The sequence below is a fragment of the Taeniopygia guttata genome, chromosome 2, assembly GCF_048771995.1.
Source record: "Taeniopygia guttata chromosome 2, bTaeGut7.mat, whole genome shotgun sequence".
Lineage (NCBI taxonomy): Eukaryota > Metazoa > Chordata > Aves > Passeriformes > Estrildidae > Taeniopygia > Taeniopygia guttata.
This window is the reverse complement of record NC_133026.1, coordinates 104,338,258-104,357,500: the sequence shown is the minus strand read 5'-3', so window position 1 is coordinate 104,357,500 and position 19,243 is coordinate 104,338,258. Positions and strand designations below refer to the sequence as shown.

The following is a 19,243-nucleotide window of genomic DNA, read 5'->3' as shown; positions in this document are numbered from 1 at the left end:
GCAGACTTAGTTACAATGTTCTCATGTAACTGTGTGTGATTATTAAACATCTTGACTTCTAAGGGTCAAAAAGATCTTACCAGAATTCACATGTACTACTAATAATGTGTAATAATATTAGCAATTGTTTGGTTATGTCTGGGGAATACACTCCTAGGTCTTTAAAAATGAATATACTACAGCATGAATTCCTTGAAAGAAAACATGATTTGAATCTTCTCCTGACTTCTACTTTTTAAAAATTTATTCCTTTTATTTTTGTGGGGAGGAGGGGAAGTGGAGGGGTAGGGAAAGGTATTTATGCAAAATACTTTGGATTAAGGACAAGAAATTATATTCTAGCACTCAGACTCAGTAATGAATGCATACTTATAAAGACTCTAAATTTAACAGCAGTCTAAAAATACTATTACTTCATTCTAGATCCTGACAGAAGTGGCATGTTTTCAAAAAATGTGTCAGGACACCAGAGACTTCAGTGCAGGGAGCTCCGGGAGAACTCCTCTGGATGCCCACAGTTTCATGAGAGATGCCAGAAATGTCAAGACAATCTTTTGCATGGTAAATAACTATTTTCCTTTTTTTTTTTTTCTTTATGTAATGCATTGATTACTGGTTTATAGATTTTGAGGTTTTAATTTTCTACTGGAATTAACATTTAGTTATTGAGTTTTTACTGTAACCACGGCTACAATAACCATTCCTCATGCCAGATGATTTCAATTAGCTTTCCCCACTGTCTCCACAGAGTGTCAGTATAGCTCAGCTCTTAACATACCACTGGTGCTCCAAAGAGACGTCCCACAGCCTATAACAAAATATACAGGTATTTTTTTAGAGCTGCCATCCTGCAGAGAAGCAAGATGTCAGGCAGTCGATCCTGCCTGGGTCAGCAGTGCTGAGCAGAAAGTGAGGAGAAGCTCAAACTCCTGACAATCACTTCTCCTGCTGACAAGCAGGTGTAACCTCAGGTACCATTCAGCTCCTCACAATGAAAGCGGGTGCTGAAGAGCCTGTAATTACTTTTTGTTGAACCTTGTCTGCAAATAGAACTGACATGAAGGAGAAAAAGGGGACTATATGTTAGTATATAAGGAGATGACAGAGCTCTGTCAAAACCATCCATGGGCACCTGAAAAACCTTCAGACTTATCACCTAGAAGTGATAAGTGGGGAAAACTCCCACTGCAGCATATAATAATTTGGGATTAAAGGGACCTTTACAAGTCATCTAGACCAAACCCCCAGAAATCAGCAGGGACATCTTCATCTAGATCATACTGCTCAAAGCCCCGCAGAACCTGACCTTAAATGTTTCCAGGGATGGGACATCTACAAATTCTGTACAGTTTGTTTCAGTGTTTCAATACCCTTATTGTAAAATCTTACATACCATCTAAATCCACCCTCTTTCAGTTTAAAATCATTACCTCTTGTCCCCATCTTTCTTACAGGCTGATGGTCACAAATTATATTCAAAGGCCATAGTAAGTGTCCCCAGAATCTTCTCTTCTTCAGGCTGAATAACCCCAGCTCTCTCAGCCTGTCCTAATAAATAGGAGAGGTGCTCCCATCCTCTAACAGTTTTTGTGGCTCTCCTCTGCACTTGCTCCAACAGGTCCACGTCATTCTGTGCTGAGAAGTTGTTGTGGTTTGACACTGGCCCAACGCCAAGCACCCATGAGAGTCACTTGCTCACCCTCCCCTGTCACGGCTGGGCAAAGGAGGGAAAAGAAAAAAAATTAATGAAGGCTTAATGAGTGAGATAAGGACCAGGATAAATATTTCAAGGGCAAAAAGGGCTCAACTTTAATTGCAAAGTGAAATTTATCATTAACAGAAACAGAGGAGGATAATGAGAAGTAAAATAAGTCCTTAAAATGCCTTCTTCCCCCAGCCCCTCCCTCCTTCCCACCAATAGTGCAGGACATGGGGGTTTTTTTGGTTCAGTTCATCACTGAGATTTTCTTCCATTGCTCTGGGAGAGGAGTCCTTCCCCTGTGATGCTGTGGAGTCCCTCCCTCAGCAGACAGTTCTCCATGAACTTCTCTGGTATGGGTCCACTCTCACAAGCAGCAGTCATACCACACTTGCTGCAACATGAGTCTCTCCCACAGGAAGACAGTCCTCCCAAAACTGCTGTGACATGGCTCTCTTCCCACGGGGTGCCCAGGGACAGGCTGCTCCAGCCTGCAAGCAGGGGCCTTCTCTCTCCATCAGGTCTTCCATGGATCCCAGCCTCCTCCAGGCATCCACCCACTCCAGCATGGGCACCTCCCCCATGGGCTGTGGGAGGATCTCTGCATCCCCTGTGGATCCCCATGGGCTGTGGGTGGATCTCCGCATCCCCCGTGGATCCCCATGGGCTGCAGGGGCACAGCTGCCTCACCATGGTCTCACCACAGCCTGCAGAGGAATCTTGGCTGCAGTGTCTGGAGCACCTCCTCCCCTCCTTCTCCACTGACCTTGGTGTCTCCATGTTGTTTCCCTCACATGTTCTCACTTCCTCCTCTTCCCTGACTAGAAGCAAAACCCTGTGACTTTGTTTTTATTTTCTTCTTAAATATGTCATCACAGAGGCACCACCAGCCTCTCTCGTTGGCCCAGTTTTGGCCATCTTCTGAGTCATCAACAATTGGATCTGCCAGACATGGTGGGAAGCTTCCAGCAGCTTCTCACCATCTTTGTGGCCCCCTGCTACCTAAAACCAGGCTGTGCTGTGCCAAACCAATACAAGAATCCAGACTTGGATGAAGTACTTCAGGGGTCTTTCGAGAGAAGAGTTGGGGGGCAAAATCACCTCCCTCAAGCTGCTGACCATGATTCTTTTGATGCAGCCCAGGATGTGTTTGGCTTTCTGGGCTGTGAGCACACATGGCCAGTTCATGTCCAGCTTTTCATCCACCAGTACTCCCAAGTCCTTCTTGGCAGGGCTGCTCTCAATCTGTTCATCCTACAGCTTGTGTTGATAGGAATTGCCACAACCCAGGTGCAGCACCTTGCACTTGGCCTTGCTGAACCTCATGAGGTTCACCTGGGCCCACTTCATGAGCTTGTCCAGGTCCCTCTGCATGGCATCCCAACCCCTGAGTGTGTCAACCACACCGGTCAGCTTGGTGTCTTCTGTGAGCCTGCCATGAGTGCACTTGATCCCCATGTCATTGATGAAGACATTAAACGGTACTGGTCCCAGTATGGACTCCTAAGGGACACCACTTGTCCATGATGCCTGTCTGGGCATGAAGCCACTGACCACTACCCTCTGGATATGACCATCCACACAATTCCTCATCCACCACACATTCCACCCATCAGATCCTTATCTCTCTAATTTAGGAGAAGGATGTTGTGGGGGACCACGTTAATGGCCTTACAGAAGTACAGATAAATGACATCTCTTACCCTTTCCTTCTCCACTGATGGAATCATTCCATCATAGGAGGCCACTGACTGGTCAGGTAGGACTTGCCCTTGGTGAAGCCACTCTGCTGGCTGTCCCGAATTACCTCCCTATCTTCCATGTGCCTAAGCAGAACTTCTTGAGGATCTGTTCCACAATCTTTCCAGGCACAGAGGTGAGGCTGACAAAGTGGTAGTCCTCAGGGTCCATCTTACAACACTTTTTAAAAAAAAATCAGTTAAATATTTCCATTTTCCCAGTTACCAGAGACTTCACCTCTCTTCCATGACTTTTCAAATACCATGGAGAGTGGCAACATCAGCCAATTCCCTCTGGACTCATCAGGTCCTGCACACTTAAGATATGTTAAGGTTCCTCACGTGGACTTCTCTTACAGTGGAAGGAACTTTGCTCCCTCAGCCCCTGCCTTGCAGTCTATATACCTGGGATAGATTCATAATGGAATATGAGCTAACAAAAGACCCATAATGTATAAGAAGACTATGCAGTTGCTATATGTAAAATTTACCAGATCTTATTTAGCATTAACAGAAAACCTATTGCCATGAAATATTATATAAACCTTATATTATGTTATATAAACTTGCTAAATGGCTTTAATACAACAAATGGGATAATGCATTCATTTACTTATTGAGTCTAAACTAAATTTACTATAATCAGTAAGCAAAAAATATTCTACTTTTTTCAGCATTATTTGAAGACCCATGCCCCCTCCCTAGGCTTTTTTACAGTTTTCATTTCTTCAGACAGAAAAGACAAAGTACAAGACATAACACTGTCTTTTCTAACAGATTGCCCAAACGTTCCTGAGCTGCACATAAAGTTTGATGAAGCCTTTAAGCTGGTTAATCTCTCAGGGGAGCAGTATGAGCAGATTCTCCAGGTGGTTCGGCATCACACAGAGGACACTTCCTACTTGCTGAACAAAATGAAAGAAAGGTTTGGATGGGTGTCTGAGTTATCCAACATGACCATTGGACCAGAAAACATTTTCAACATAGTTAAGGTAAGGGTTGTCTTCTGAAGGGAACTACTGCTGCCTTTAAACTGCATTTTGCTCATGTTTACGCTCCTTAGGCCTGGGGATGTTGATACATGTGTAATGTTTGGCTTTACAGCATGACTTCCCTACTCATCTTGAATTTGTGTGTGCTTGGTAATCCCTCAATGAGCTGAAACTCCTGAGATTAGAAACTATTTTCCTCTAAATCCTTTTAGTCTGATGGATGGCTGACAGGCTAACCTGAATCACTGTCTGATAAGAGTAAATTGACACTAGCAGCTTTGACTGGCCTCAGATTACCTGCACAGATAAATTGCACTGCACCAGTCACTAACACACCTCCACTGGATCGATGAATGTCTAGCTCTCTGTGTCTGTACTTATATATTCCAAAGTTCAAAGAAGGCAAATGTTATACAGATTTTTGCAATGGAAGCTGCACATGCTTGACAGCATTGGTCAATATTTCAGTAAATACATATCTGCACACACAAAGATACATCCAAGGTAAATTCTATCCATTATCCTGGATAGACAGACCTTATTCTCTCTCCTAACTCAGAAATCCACTCATATATAGTGAATTACTACTATTACTACCAGAACTTTATACAAAATGATGGTACAATCCACCAAAAAAAAAAAAAAAAAAAAAAAAAGCACAAAATAGGAACAGGACCCAGGCACATTTTCCCAACTGAGTCTGAGATACCTGGTCTAGGAAAATAAAGCTACAGAACTAAGTCTGATTTAGAAAAACACACAGGAATGAAGAAATTCAATCACACAAATGTTGAATTTAACTTAGTGGGACAGTTCAGAAATTTTAAATAGGAGAACAGAAGCTCTTTATAGGTGTAGCTCATGATATAAACATTAACATGCAGTTCTTTAACATGGTCTTGGCAGTGCCATGTCAGCTCTTTCCACCACCTACACAAATTCAGACAACCACAGTCTTTTCAGAAGAAAGTGATTTCTTTTCAGAAGAAAGCAGACAAGTCTCAAATATTCCCCTATTTAATGTTCCCCTATTAAAGATAGTGGGCACAGCAGATATAAACAAAACTGAAAGCACACAGCAGTTTGTGGTGTCTAAACTACTGATCTCTTCTAGGTGGTACCCGGGGATCCCTCCAGTAAAGACGAAACTGTGGTAGATGTGAACGTTCTGACTTCACCTACTTTCACCATTAAAGTTCCTCCCAACTTAGATCCCAAGAGTCCTGAGTTCATTGAATACATAGCTGGGAAAGCACTTCAATTGTATAAGCAGAATTTTTAAATGGTAAGTTCATTCTTTCTGCTTTCACAGAGAACACACTTCCTCGTGAAAGCTGTTTACATTGCAATGAACTTAAGTTGGAACCAGATTCAGTCATGGTGTATACAAGACTGACTTCTCAGAAAGGACACATTGAGAAAAACACAAGCATTATGGAAAATGCAAACAAACACTCAATGTTCTAGCCTGCAAAACACAGGCACCATGATATTAAATGATTTGACTTACACATCTGTGAAACCCCCAATCCTTAAGTAACAGCTGGGATGAGGTAATGTGATGATAAATATTTCTTCACAAAAGAATTGCCTCACAACCACAGTCCAGTGTCTTGGCATCAAAAACCATCTCTTTGTGTCCATTCATGGACTGAAATTATCACTATTCATAATGCTTGTTTTTTTAAATTTTATTTTCAGTAGTGTTTGAGAGCATGCTCATATTATTTTTGATTATAAAGGAGGGCAAAGTGGAATCACCACCAGGACTTGGAAGAGCTGTCTTGCCATAACATTTCTGCATTAGCAGCACACTGCTCAGATTAACAGTGTTTATTAATAGAGGCTACAGTTCAACTTGCAGGATCATGCACAGAAAGATCCTGGTCATGGGATTCAACCATTTTTGTAAAAAGGACACACAAGAAGGCTCTCTCCTTGCTTAAGACATTTCAAGAAGAGGAAGGAAGAACTGGGCAGAGAGGCAGGGAGAACAAATGCTTTATATTCTCTAATCCCACAGGGAATCCCCAGGAAAGATGGAATGGTTTTAGGTGACATCACACTACTGTGAAACTTGTAAACCACCCTTCCCTGTGTTTCCCTTCCAAGGGGACTCTGGGATGCACAGCTTTAGTGGCTTCTGACTCTCAGAGTTGTCTCTTCCAGCGAATAGAGCCACAAGACACATGAGACTTTCAGGCAAATCTTCTGAGAAGGACCAGATTTGGACATTGTTTCTGTTTAGGTCATAGCTGATTTTCTCAACTGAGCAATTGAAGCTGCACACAAAGAGATGTGTGAAATGACCTGCTCACAAAGAGAAGACTCAGGAGGCAGGAAAAGAGCATTCAACATTAACAAGATAGATGAAGATTTCAGCATTTTGTATTAAATCTGCTTTTTCTTTTGAGGTCAGAGGCACACTTTTTGAGTTGATGAAGGAAAGAAATCACTCCCACTAGAGAGGCTGAGGTGGGCTGCAGGATTTAGACATACTGGAATAAACCATGTACTTTGTTTAGGTAAATGTTGGTGAAATTACATGTTGATAATTGTAAACATATGAAATAAAATGCTCCAACACTTTCTCTACAATTTTTCTTCAAAATTCTCTGTAACTTATATGCAGTTATAAATATAAATGATAAATACTCTTTCAGATTATGGAATACTAATTTTCAGGCCCTAATGATGGCAATAATTATTTCTGTAGTTTGATGATGATTTTTAGCTGGATTCTTAGCCTGATTTTCCTGTGGACATATCTTGTGTAGCCATTTCATACCTGGGGAAAGTAAGCAGTGTTGATTTCAAAATCACACTACCATTCTGTTTGCACAAGGCTTAGAGTACATGAAAATGTAATGGATAAAAAAAAAGATTTTAAACTGTACAAGAAAACTGGACAGATCTATAAGAACAGAAAGGGAGGGAAAAAGAAAAGTTTCTGTCTGTTTTTTATATTATGTGTATTTCTATAGCAGGGCAGTGGTACATTCCACATATACTTACTTTTGTAACATATTTTTCTCCATTCAAAAACAAAATGTATAATCTTCCTTTTTTTCTTTTTTTTTCCTCCTAGGAAAGAAGAGTGTGAATTCTTTCTTCCTGAAATAAAGTATATGCTCCTTAGTTGAACAACCCCTATGCTCAACATAGCTAACTGTTAAATTACTGTGGTTAAAATAGTTGCATATAAATAAAATGTTGCTTACTAAATACTGTGACATATAAGCTATCAACCAAAGACTGTAGAAATGAAATCTCTAAACTCGAACCCAAAACCAAATCAATTTCAATATTAATTTATTTAAATAAAATGTTATTTATGTTGTCAGTAAGGTAATCTTTGATAACAAGCTATGGCTCTGGTTATAAAAAGATTTAAGGACATAATCAGCTGTAAGCATAAAAGTAATTTCTATTTGCATACTTACATTCAAGCACATTCTAAAGCCTTTTCAAGACTGATCCCTACAGCTGTTGGACATTCAGCTAAGTCTGAAGGAACCAGATTTCCATCTGCATGTAGTATATTATTTTGCAATGAAAATATTCAATTTTTCTTCCAGTTGCTTTTGAAGCTTATTGTGTACATAAAATTACTTATCTGAATATGCACTAATGAGTAAGTCTTCTGCCACTGGCATTTCTTACAAACAGTAGTGTCTGGCTCTGGAGTTAATTTCTTAATTAATTAAAATCCTTTATCAGTAAAGAACTTTGTTTCTCCCTAAATTATACACATCAGTTTTCAATGGTATTTGTAAATTATAATAAAGGTTAAGAACTGGTATAGCTCTCAGCTAGAGGCAGAGCTCTAGGTGATTTGGTATCATTTGCTACGGTATCATTGTTCTAAGCATTTTTTGCACACTGGTATATGCACCATTTCAATCTGTAGCTCTGCTAAATGAAGCATGCTAATTTCAAAGTGTACAAAAACATCTTTATCAGATATGAGCAGAGAAAAATATCCACACCCTATTTACATTTTCTGTTTTCCTTTTCTTCTATACATACACATGAAGTATACAAGAAAAAAGTTCGTTCACTGTTTTAATTAGTGGAAAATATGATTTTCTGCCTGCTGCAAAGAAAGGTAGCATTTTCTAATCTACAGTCCTCTGTGTTCCTTAATTTCCATCATATATATCTGTATTTCAGGCCCCTAATCATGAGAGATTATCACTCATAACTCCTGTAAACACATCACTTGTCAGAAAGCTGGCCTTTATCTCAGAGATAAGTGACTGTTACAAAATTCTTAACTTCTAAGAGATACTAATGAAGAAATATTCAGAGAAGAATCAGTCTCTTCTGACTAGCAGAGATCACACGTAGAAAATTTTCAGAGGACACCATGTTGGGAACAGCTGCAATCAGACATGAGTCGGGATGCAAAATGACACTGGGATATGGATGAAGCTGAGATTCACACGATGAGACCAAATAAACACAAGCAATGAGTACTACCCTTAGTGAGCAGCAAATGGGCCAATAAAATATGAAGCAGGTACCTGGTGATATGGCATGAAAAGAACCTGGCTTTGGAAGCTTAGGTCAGGATGATACTGCTGGACTGTGTCACTGTGGAAGGTGAGCTGTGCATGGGGCATGGCACCACAGCAGGGGAGACAAGGGAGGCTGGCACAGGGGCTTTGGCCATTTGGGACATCCCAGCTGGGGGGATCTTGTGGCAAATGCATGTGGCCTGCCAGGCCCAGCTGAACGCTTTGGTCTTGTTCAGCTCCAAAATATGATGCCTGAGGCTGCAAAGAGAGGGCGAAGGATGACTAATGTCAACTGCACGTTCCAGCACGGGATGAACCAGGAGAGCGCTTATGGTGCCACTAGAGCAGAACGAAGTGACAGAATACACAATGAATCAAGTACGAAAAGACCTCGGAGATACTGGGGGTAACTTTGATGGAACACCACCATGCCTGCTAGAATATGGCACTACATGCCACCTCGTCTTTCCTCAAACACCTCCAGGGACGGTGGCTCCCTGGAGCATCCATTGGGAATGGGCAGCTCATTCTGATATGTGATTAACCTTTCTGTGAAGAAACTCCTCCTAATATCCAAGCTAAACGAGCCGGAGTGGTTCGGGGCACTGGCTGGGGCCAGCTCTCCCTCAGGGGGAACCGCGCCATTCAGGACCACAGCGGGCCGTACAGCCAGCGGCGCTGAGCACCTCGGGGTACTGGAGGAGGAAAGGGAGGGGGAAAGGGAAGGCGGTGGGCGAGGGAGGAGATGGCGGTGGCGCCGCTCCGCCCCGCCCGCCCCTCAGCGCCGTTTGGCGGGAAATCGGGCTCTGGCGGGAAATCGGGCTCTGGCGGGCCGGGAGAGGCGCGCAGCCGGAGCCGCTCGCTCGCCATGCCCGCCGAAGGGGAGCTGCTGGGCGGCCCCGCCGCCCGCCCGGAGCCCGGCGAGCAGCAGTACCTGCAGCAGGTGCGGCACATCCTGCAGCACGGCCACCGCCGGGAGGATCGCACCGGCACCGGCACCATCTCCGTGTTCGGCATGCAGGCGCGGTACAGCCTGAGAGGTGGGCACCGCCGGGACCCCCGGCTCCCTGTTCCTGCTCCCTGCCCCTGCTCCCTGTCCCTGCTCCTGTCCCTGCTCCCTGCCCCCGCACTGAGCCGGGATGAGTGTGGGGGTCTCACACGCCGGGGCTGTCCAGCTCCCCCCCACCCGAGGGGTCTGACCATAGGAGCTACACATCCTCTCCCAACTCCCTATTTCATATCCCCGCCTCACAATGTCAGGGGGTGGCATTGCCCTCTGTGTGGAGAAAAGCCGAAGTCTGTTCACCCTGCCAAATGGCTGGTCCCCGCTGACACTCTGGACCTCTTTTGCAGATCAGTTTCCACTGCTCACAACGAAGAGGGTGTTCTGGAAGGGAGTGCTGGAGGAGCTGCTGTGGTTCATCAAGGTTCGGTATTTGGGTGTCTCTGTGGGTGGTGGCCCGAGAGTGGCATAAACAGAACCAACAGCTGGGCAGTGGATTAAGGCATTTGGATAACTGCAAATGCTTCTGTTCTTATTACAGAAGTGCAACACCCTAATACTGTGACCACACATGGAAGGCCATTATCTTCAAGACATTCTGCATTTTAGTGCAGACTATTGCTATCAGTGCAATCAGAACAGTTTTTCTTCTATTTATTGTTAAGGGAGAAAATTTGAAATAGTGAGAGCTTGGACTAAATTGAGTATACTCCACAGCTATAAAGCCTAATGCAGTCTCTTATCTTTGTTTTTAAATCAGAAATAATAATATGAGACAGATATTGGGTAATTTAATGATCTGCTTTTTAATATTTAGACAGATTGATTTGAACAGAAAAAAGCAGTGTGGAACCACGGGTGAAGTAAGGCTGATGTAAATGCTAGAATTTTTTAGTAACAAAAAAATGAGATCTAACAGACCTAATAGCTGTACATAAATTTTATTTATTATACTAAATAAAATTTAACTATAGTTAGTTCATTACAATGTAAGGGTTCCTTTCTGTGTTTTGATATTGTGCAGATATGGAAGAATCCACATAAGCATTTGCTAGATAGCAGGACTCAAATGCAAACTTATTTTTTAAAAGCTTTCAGTTTTGTTTGATTTTTTGTTTGGTTTTGGTTTTTTTGGTGTTTTTTTGTTGTTTGTTTGTTTTGGGGGGTTTTTTGTTTGTTTGTTTTTGTTTTAATGTAAAATACTAGACACTCCCCCAAACAGCATAATTTCTGTGTTGGATTTTTGAGTGTGCAGATTTGGACATCTTGCAGGATTCAGTGACATTTTTCTGGGTTATTTTCTAATTTTTGTTATTTTAAAAAAAGGATTTTTAAGCCCTTAAGCTTATTAGAGGTGACTTGGAAAAGACTATGCCTAGGCCATACATTTTTTGTTAGTCTATTTTCATCAGTCTGTAAAGTAACATCTTGTTCTCTGCAAATACGAAATGACATTCCACAGTTGACCTTGAGGCTGTTTGTGCATTCACAAAGTGTGAGAATCCTGAGTTAAACAACAGCAGCGTGGCACCTCAAACTCCATCCCAGGGTGTTGCTCACAAGTTTTGTTCTGTCTCCATGTGCAAGAACCTCATCCAGAACATTAATTACACTGCTCATCCTTTATGAATGGAGAAATACTGTGGACTGGCAAAGCTTAATACAACTGTTCTAAATCATGCTTCTGTGTTGGAATTAGGATGCAGACTTCTCACTGTGTTTTATAGGGTTCTACAAATGCCAAAGAGCTCTCTGCAAAAGGTGTGAAGATTTGGGATGCTAATGGGTCGCGTGAGTTCCTGGATAAGCAAGGTTTCAGCACCAGAGAGGAAGGTGATTTGGGACCAGTGTATGGTTTCCAGTGGAGGCATTTTGGAGCAGAATACAAAGATATGCATACAGGTAATCACATCCAAATACAGTCTTGAGTGCTCAGTGACACATCATTTCCAGAACCGTGTGTGGAATGGAATGTTCTTAAAAAACCATTTACAGCAAGCTGATAGCCAGAATAAAGAGTGTTTGAGAGAGTTAATTTAACTTTTTTTCCTTACTCAATCTGAATTATCCTGAAAGATGTAGCTTTGTGTACTATAGTTTGGTATTTGTGGAACAGATGAGTCATAAGGCACACACTGTTACTCTTTTTACCTAGAGCAGATGTGATTGCTGATGGCTGGAATGATGTGTGTGCTGCAGTCCAGAAACCTGAGCTAGCTCCATTTGATGACAGAACACAGGCTGCCATCTTTTTATACCAGTGCAGGGTCCATGAAATTGTTATGCTGGAAAGAACTGGCATCAGTACACTACATTCACTGGAGGCAGTGAAGAGAAAGATTTTCCCATTCTGCATCTGGAACAAAGTAGGCTGTTTCCACAGCTGATGATGCTGTGGACAGAACAGCTGTGACGGGTTCTGATGTGATGCAGTACCTGTTGGTATTTTCAGAGGAACTTGTTTATTAAACTGACTCTCAAATGTATTGGTTCCTCTTTTCGAAGTCCCTGAAGGAGAGGTTACAGAAAATGCTTAGAGGACTGCCATTAAGGAAAAGGGGGAAAAGGGGTCAAAAACCAGATTGTCACTATCTGGTGTAATTTTCTTTAAGTTGGATTAACAACATGGTTACTTTTCTAGGTGAGTTTTCTTATTTGTTTGTTTTCAAAACAGCTTCAAATTGCAGCTTACATTAATTACTGATATTAGATTTAGTATAGGCATGTTGGCCACTAGCAGAATACAGTTTTATGGTAACACAAATGATGCAAATTATGAACTGACACATCTGAAAACTTACAGTTTCTCATCTTAAAACGTCTAAGGCACAACGTAGCATGGAAAAAATGAACAAGATAAATTCCCATAGTTTTCCTTACAAATAGATTTCCTTAAGTTGCATTACTAATGTATAGGTAAGTAGCTTCAGGAACTAACATAACCATTTGACAAGGCTTCTGGCACAGATAGCTGGCAGAAGAGTTCCTTGAGATGCTAATTGTGTATTACTACCTTGTTTGCCAGCTTGGTCTCCCTGTAACCATAATTTGGTGTTGCTGCAGTCAGAGTTATTAGAAAAAAGTAGTTACCAGCCATGCTAATTGACTGACATGAGTCAGAACAATTATTAATGACTAATGACTTCATTATTCTGAAATCCATTCTGATGGTCAGTTCATTTCAGAAAATTTCTTACTTAACTGGTATTGAGCCTAAAATTCAGCCTGTGAGTGTCATTGGGTGAAATATAATATCCTGTGCTACACATGATTAAAGTTCCTTTCTGGAGCGAAATGCTATTTAGTTTAGGGAATTTAGTTTTCATACATGACCTTGAGAGTGCTAGATGGATGCATTTATTCATCTGTCAAAAACTTTCTGCTTTTGAGTGTGTAAAGAAGGCTGGCACACTGGTCTGGGCATAATTTTTTTTGTTGTTTTATATATAAGAAGGAGCACTGTGGCATGCAAATTGAATGTTTGAAAGGCATTTTAATTCAGAAATGCAATAAGCAAATCAGTCTAAATACCATGACTGACTAGGTGGTAATATCTTGTCCTTTCCAGTAGAGCTCTTGTCTTGTTTAGGTAAAAAGTCATAATGAGTGATAAAGTATCATCTTTGTCCAGCTAGTTTTTTGTATTACAACTTCTGTTTCTTGGGGTTTAGTGATTAGACAGACTTTTTAGTTGGTCTTAAAATAAATCAAGTGGTTGAAAATGGAATAAATAGGACTGGTCCTATTTCTGTGGGTGCTAAAGGTACTCAAAACACACAAAAGAATTGGGGGGGACATACAGAAATATCATCATAAGAACTTTAAAAGCTCTGGAGCATCCTAAGAAAGACCAAGAACATGTTTGGATGGTGCCAACTTATTAATCAACTTCAAAGTTGCAATAAAATGTTCAGAGGTTGTCATTTGGGTGTGACTTTTCAGTGGGAGATGGGCTGGGTGTTAAAAAAATACCGTGACTTGAATCTGTCTGATTTAGATCTTACTTGTTATATTTCTTCAGATTACTCCAACCAAGGAGTTGATCAGTTGCAAAAGGTGATTGAAACGATCAAAACCAATCCAGATGACAGAAGAATCATTATGTGTGCTTGGAATCCCAAAGGTATCGAACAGCTGGCGTAAAGTGAATGTGGTTGCACATTATATTGCTGTGTGCTAAATTGTGTTCTGTTCTTGTGTCAACAGTCAGTTCCATTCGGTGTCCTTGTTCATTCTTTATAAAACTACCAGGAGTGCTGTAAAACTGGCCAGGGGTTATAATCTTGATTCTCTTTCTACTTTATCCTCATGTTCAGACCTAAAAGATTATGAACTGTTGCTTCAAAGTTTTTCTCTCCATGCTAAAGTGAGGGATATACCAGTGTCTTTGGCATACAGTCTACTCAAAGACAGTAAAAAACCCAAACTGTAAAAAACCCAAACCATAAAAACTATATTAAAGCAATGTGCCTGGCTTTTAGCCATGTAATCTATTGTAAACTTAACCCTTAAAACTAGAGAACAAAAATATTATTTGTGTTGTAATCTTCTCCTTGGACATGGGTTCGTATGATGAACCTGTATCATATCATACTGAATGATAGGGTCTGTTTATACATAGATATCCATTCACTCTGTAAGGCAACTTCTAAACAAGAGCTACTGTAAGAGAATGTTTAACTTTCACCAGTGATAAATCTGTGCTCCAAAAAAATCACATAGCATTTTCCACTGTTGTCTGAAAGGGTATGCCACATGCTATTGCTGTTATTTTCAAGGGTAAACATTGCCAGGTGAAATCTGCTGATCCATCACTGGCATGTATTCTCAGAAAATATCTGGTGAAAGTTTTCTTTGCCAAGCTGTAATTTTACTCTCTGCACTTTTTAAGCATAGAAAAACACTCAAAAGATCTTCTGATTTCTCATTTTTTAAAAAATAATCATTACTTTTATATCTCAACAAGCACATTGCAATGGGAAGAGAGTAAGATGAAGCAGTTGGAATTTGCTTTAGGGTATATGCTTAATTTTACTCTTAATGTCTTCCTTTAGGGAATTCAGCTGTCTCACCAAGGTGAGTAGAAATAAACTGCTGTGCAACATTATGGCATAAGTCTGTTCTGTGGAATATCTGTTTATAACTTTCTGGTCATACAACCCAGGAGACAGCTTGTCATGACCTGGACTTAATTGCTTGGGCAGCATGTGCTTAGAAACAAGAGAAAAAGGAACAGAATGGCAGTGCAGTTGGCTCTCTACTGTATCTCATTACATGCTTGTTTAGGTTTTGCATCTTCTACATTCATAACACACTAATGCTCTTAATGTTTTGTCCCCCCTCCACCTTCTGTACCTCAATTCCTAGATATTTCCCTGATGGCTTTGCCTCCGTGTCATGCCCTTTGCCAGTTCTACGTTCTAAATGGTGAATTGTCTTGCCAACTCTATCAGAGGTCTGGAGACATGGGACTAGGAGTGCCTTTTAATATTGCCAGCTATTCACTGCTCACGTACATGATTGCCCATGTCACAGGGCTGAAGGTAGGCTATTTAATCATCTTATTTATTCTTGTCTGAGAAATGAGGGACTAAAAGATAAGGCTCTTTATGTCACGTCCAAGGAAAACTGGAATAAGCATACTGTTTGAAATCTTGCTGATATATGTGGACCCTGTGAATTTGATATGAATTGCTTCTGGTTTGTATGGACGGTTAGAATCAGCAATGTAAGAATTTTAAAATTCGGGTTAAGCAGAAGATTCTTTCATGCCTTGAATATGTCAAGACTGACCTGTTCACTAGTCTTAGAAATCTGAACTGAGTGCTTGTCCTGATGGGATAGTAATATTCAAGTGATTAGATTTTGTAACATGTGTTTATTGGAAGTGAACAGTAGCTCAGCAGTTGCTGTCAAGGTTCTAATTTGGATATTCTGCCCATCAAACTTCCAGGTATAATTTCAGATGTGTATTTCTTTGATTTCCTACTGTAGATGATTATGTTGAATGGTAGTATGTGCTCAAGTAGCTCTTGCCCTGACTTCAGAGCTGTATTTTGTAATTTGGCAGAGAAACTTAAATGCACAACAGTCTTGTGCAAGGGAAAACCCCTTTTCTTTAGAGCATGTAAAAATTATAGTAAAAAGGCCTTCAGTGCCTAATCCTCCTGCTACCAGCAACACTAAGGGCAACTTCTTAAAACAGGGCAATAGGAAAGAATCAGGCTTCACAGCAGCCACAGAAATTAGTCCAAGGTACTAAAAAAAGTAAAGCTTAACGTTATGTCCAGCTGTTGCCTCTCAGCTACTTCCTCTCATGGCTTTGGTGGTTTTCAGTGTAACACATCTGAGGGCTGATCAGTGCTGGTCACAGGCCAGTAAAAGAGCTGATGAAACTTCCCCATGTGAAATGCCATTGCTCAGGGGCTGCTAAGTCACAGAGCCTGCAAGCTCTGGGTGCTTGTCTGTGCCTGGCACCTCCACTGCAGTTTAGTAGTGGCTGAGGCAGCTGCTCTGAAGCCAGCTTTGGCGAGTTGTACTCACTAGAAGAGGAGTGGAAAGGCTGGATGTCACTGCTGCACCTGGTTCTGTCTCAGTGTGCAGATCAGTATTGCTCCATTCATTTACCAAAGCTGCTGTCACAGCAGGATTTGAAAGATAAATTTTTTGGTAAGCTAGTGGAAATTTCATTATATTTTCCATTAATTATGCATTAGTCAGAGAAGCTTGTGCCCTTCACAGCTTTCAAGGATACAATCCTGTACAGAAGTGGCAATTCCACACTAGCCAGATGCTGAGAATCAATACTGTAAGCATTGTAATGTTAGAACCTGTCTGTTTGAAAACCACATTTATTCTTCTTTCTTTTCAGCCTGGAGAGTTCATACACACCTTGGGGGATGCTCACATATATTTGAACCATGTGGAACCTCTAAAAGTCCAAGTAAGTACTTATTCTGTACTCTATCCTTTTATCTTCCACAGTGCTTAGTCAATGTAAAATTACCTCGATATTTTATATATCCTTTTGCAGATGTTAATTTTTGTGGGTTTTTTTAACCTCTTTTCTATCCTAATAACTGCATTAACATCAGTCCAGGTTGCAAACAGATATACAATACAAGCATGATTGAAGTGTACATCTGTGCACTACTCTAAAACCAAATTAGAGAGCCAAAATCTGCACTTTTAACTTTGAAAATAATTCCACCTAATCCAAATAACACAAAAGAAAATGTTTTTCTAATATATCAGTGAAAATACTAAGGTAGATTCTACCTGTCTTGGAATTTTCTTCAATATTTTTTTCCTACATGGTGTAATCTGATTTGAGATTGAGGACACAGAATCTCTGCTTTCAAGTGTTAGCTTTATACAGTAAGCTTGCTTTTATTTCAGCTTCAGAGGGAGCCAAGACCTTTCCCCAAACTCAAAATTCTTCGTGAGATTACAGACATCAGCAACTTCAAGGCAGAAGACTTTCAGATTGAAGATTATAATCCTCATCCACCTATTAAAATGGAGATGGCTGTCTAATGCTATAAACGAGCAGTAAATATTAACGTGGAAATGCACCTAAGCTACTTAGTTCTCTAAAGGGGTGTGGCTTTTATGTGCTTCAAAAGGTATTTTCTTTATTGTTAAATAGCCACAGGCCAGATTTGTCTTCAGTGCTCCTACACTGTAGTTGTACAGGACAGATGATTATTTCTGATATGCCATGCAGATGTTAACCCAGTTTTAAGTTGCTAGAGAACTGCTTTTCTACACATTGTTTCAGTTACCAGTGGCCATTTCTGTTAGCATTCAATTACTGTGTGTGAATAGCACAGGCCTACATGCTTGATTAGGTACTGAAAATATGAACTTGTCTGTGTGATAGAGGATTCCTGTAAATTGGGAGAAATCGTTAAATATAGTCTAAAGAGTGTATGTTTAATAAAGCTTTTTTTAAAAAAATCTTCTGGAAGGCATTATGCATATTTAATTCTGGTGTGTTTTTTTATAGTTAGTAGTAAAAAAGGGTTGGAAAGCAAAATATCTTGGAGGGTAACATCTGGCAAAACAAACTTCCCATGGTCTTCACAGATGAACCGTCAGGAAGGCAAAAGATTTTAATGGAATCTTGCTGGAAATGCAATCTCTGCATAATGTCTCTGTAGCAGCAATTATTTTTTTATTCCCCAAACCTACAGAAATTACTGATGTGATATAAATCAAGAAGAGTTGCAGTCTGTCCCCATTTAAAACCAGATCCCACAAAGATGGACTAATTTTGCAGCCTGGAGCAGTAAAACCTAGAGATCATAGTATTTTTAGGAATGGAGTTCATTAATTAAATTCTAGCAGAATTCAGCTTTCAAGTCTTCTTATCCTTGTACCTTCTGCAGTAATGCATAAAATTCCTCTTCAGCAGTTTAATTGTGAGTAGATATGTCGTTAATATTCATAGGATAGGCAACACATATTTGAACATGTAGAAAAATGCATAGTAATTTTTAAAATTAAATTTTAAAGTCAATAAACTGGTTAGTATTGGAAAACTCCACAATTCCAGATAATTCAAAGAATTTAATAATCAGTGTGCTTTCATTCAGAGTCCTGCATACGAGGATCACTGAATCTTTCTTAAACCAAACTGATCATAACTTTGAAAATCTTACTTTGTATAAAAATTGCTTGCATGTTATTAGGCTGATTTTCCTTATATTGATCACTGATATTGAGACTAATATTTTTGTATTTTTTATGTATTTTGTTCTCTTTTCCTGACATTTAGCCCAACACAAGAAGACTGCACAAAAAAACCATCTCTGCCTGTTGTAAGCACACCAAATGTAAAGAGACCATTGCTTATTAGAAAGTTTCTTAGTAATACACTGTAGTGCATCATTCTTGAAGAGAGATGATCAGACTGAGCTCTTTCAGCTTAGATCCTGTGAGAAGCTTGGAGTGGTCAAACCTCATCCTTTTCTGAGGCTGCGTTAAATGGATGCTCAGTAGCCAACCTGTAGTAGAAAGCACCTGGGTCTTCTCTCAAATTACTGAGCTCACAGGTAGTAGCAGCAGTTAACCACACCTGAGAGCTTTATCACAGGCTCCTCCTAATAAACTTCATTCACCTCTACTAGTGTGAAATCTAAAGTCAGACTAGTCTATTCTAGTTCAGATGGTGCAGATGGTTTTGTTAATGGTAGGTCCCAGCTGTAGGTTGTCAGCCACTTCTTACCATGTGCAGTACTTTTTTAAGTTAAAGGTTCTTGAGTGTTCCTACAGTCCTCTAAAGTACA

The 19,243-nt window shown here is 40.5% G+C and overlaps 2 protein-coding genes across 2 annotated transcripts in view; both read left to right on the top strand.

Moving 5' to 3' along the window:
• Window positions 1–7,656, top strand: part of CLUL1 (clusterin like 1) — a 15,851-nt gene extending 8,195 nt beyond the window's left edge. Inside the window, exons 6-9 of the mRNA XM_041714707.2 lie at window positions 424–561; window positions 4,216–4,430; window positions 5,545–5,715; window positions 7,519–7,656. Coding sequence (XP_041570641.2) covers window positions 424–561; window positions 4,216–4,430; window positions 5,545–5,712 — 521 coding nt within the window. The 3' untranslated portion in view covers window positions 5,713–5,715; window positions 7,519–7,656. The remainder of the gene's footprint in view (window positions 1–423; window positions 562–4,215; window positions 4,431–5,544; window positions 5,716–7,518) is intronic.
• A 2,024-nt stretch (window positions 7,657–9,680) lies between these two features.
• Window positions 9,681–17,623, top strand: TYMS (thymidylate synthetase). The gene is made up of 7 exons (XM_030266063.3): window positions 9,681–9,990; window positions 10,304–10,377; window positions 11,681–11,855; window positions 13,975–14,076; window positions 15,321–15,496; window positions 16,825–16,896; window positions 17,352–17,623. Exons 1-7 carry the CDS (start codon window positions 9,696–9,698, stop codon window positions 17,487–17,489), a joined length of 1,032 nt encoding a protein of 343 aa, XP_030121923.2. The 5' UTR covers window positions 9,681–9,695; the 3' UTR covers window positions 17,490–17,623.
• Window positions 17,624–19,243: the final 1,620 nt, after the last annotated feature.

Bases quoted from the DNA above. Each gene is read 5' to 3' on its own strand.
- TYMS (XM_030266063.3), top strand. From the start codon at position 9,696: ATGGCGGTGGCGCCGCTCCGCCCCGCCCGCCCCTCAGCGCCGTTTGGC. The intron at 10,378-11,680 runs GTTCGGTATTTG...TGTGTTTTATAG, and splicing joins AGCTGCTGTGGTTCATCAAG to GGTTCTACAAATGCCAAAGA. The intron at 15,497-16,824 runs GTAGGCTATTTA...CTTTCTTTTCAG, and splicing joins CCCATGTCACAGGGCTGAAG to CCTGGAGAGTTCATACACAC.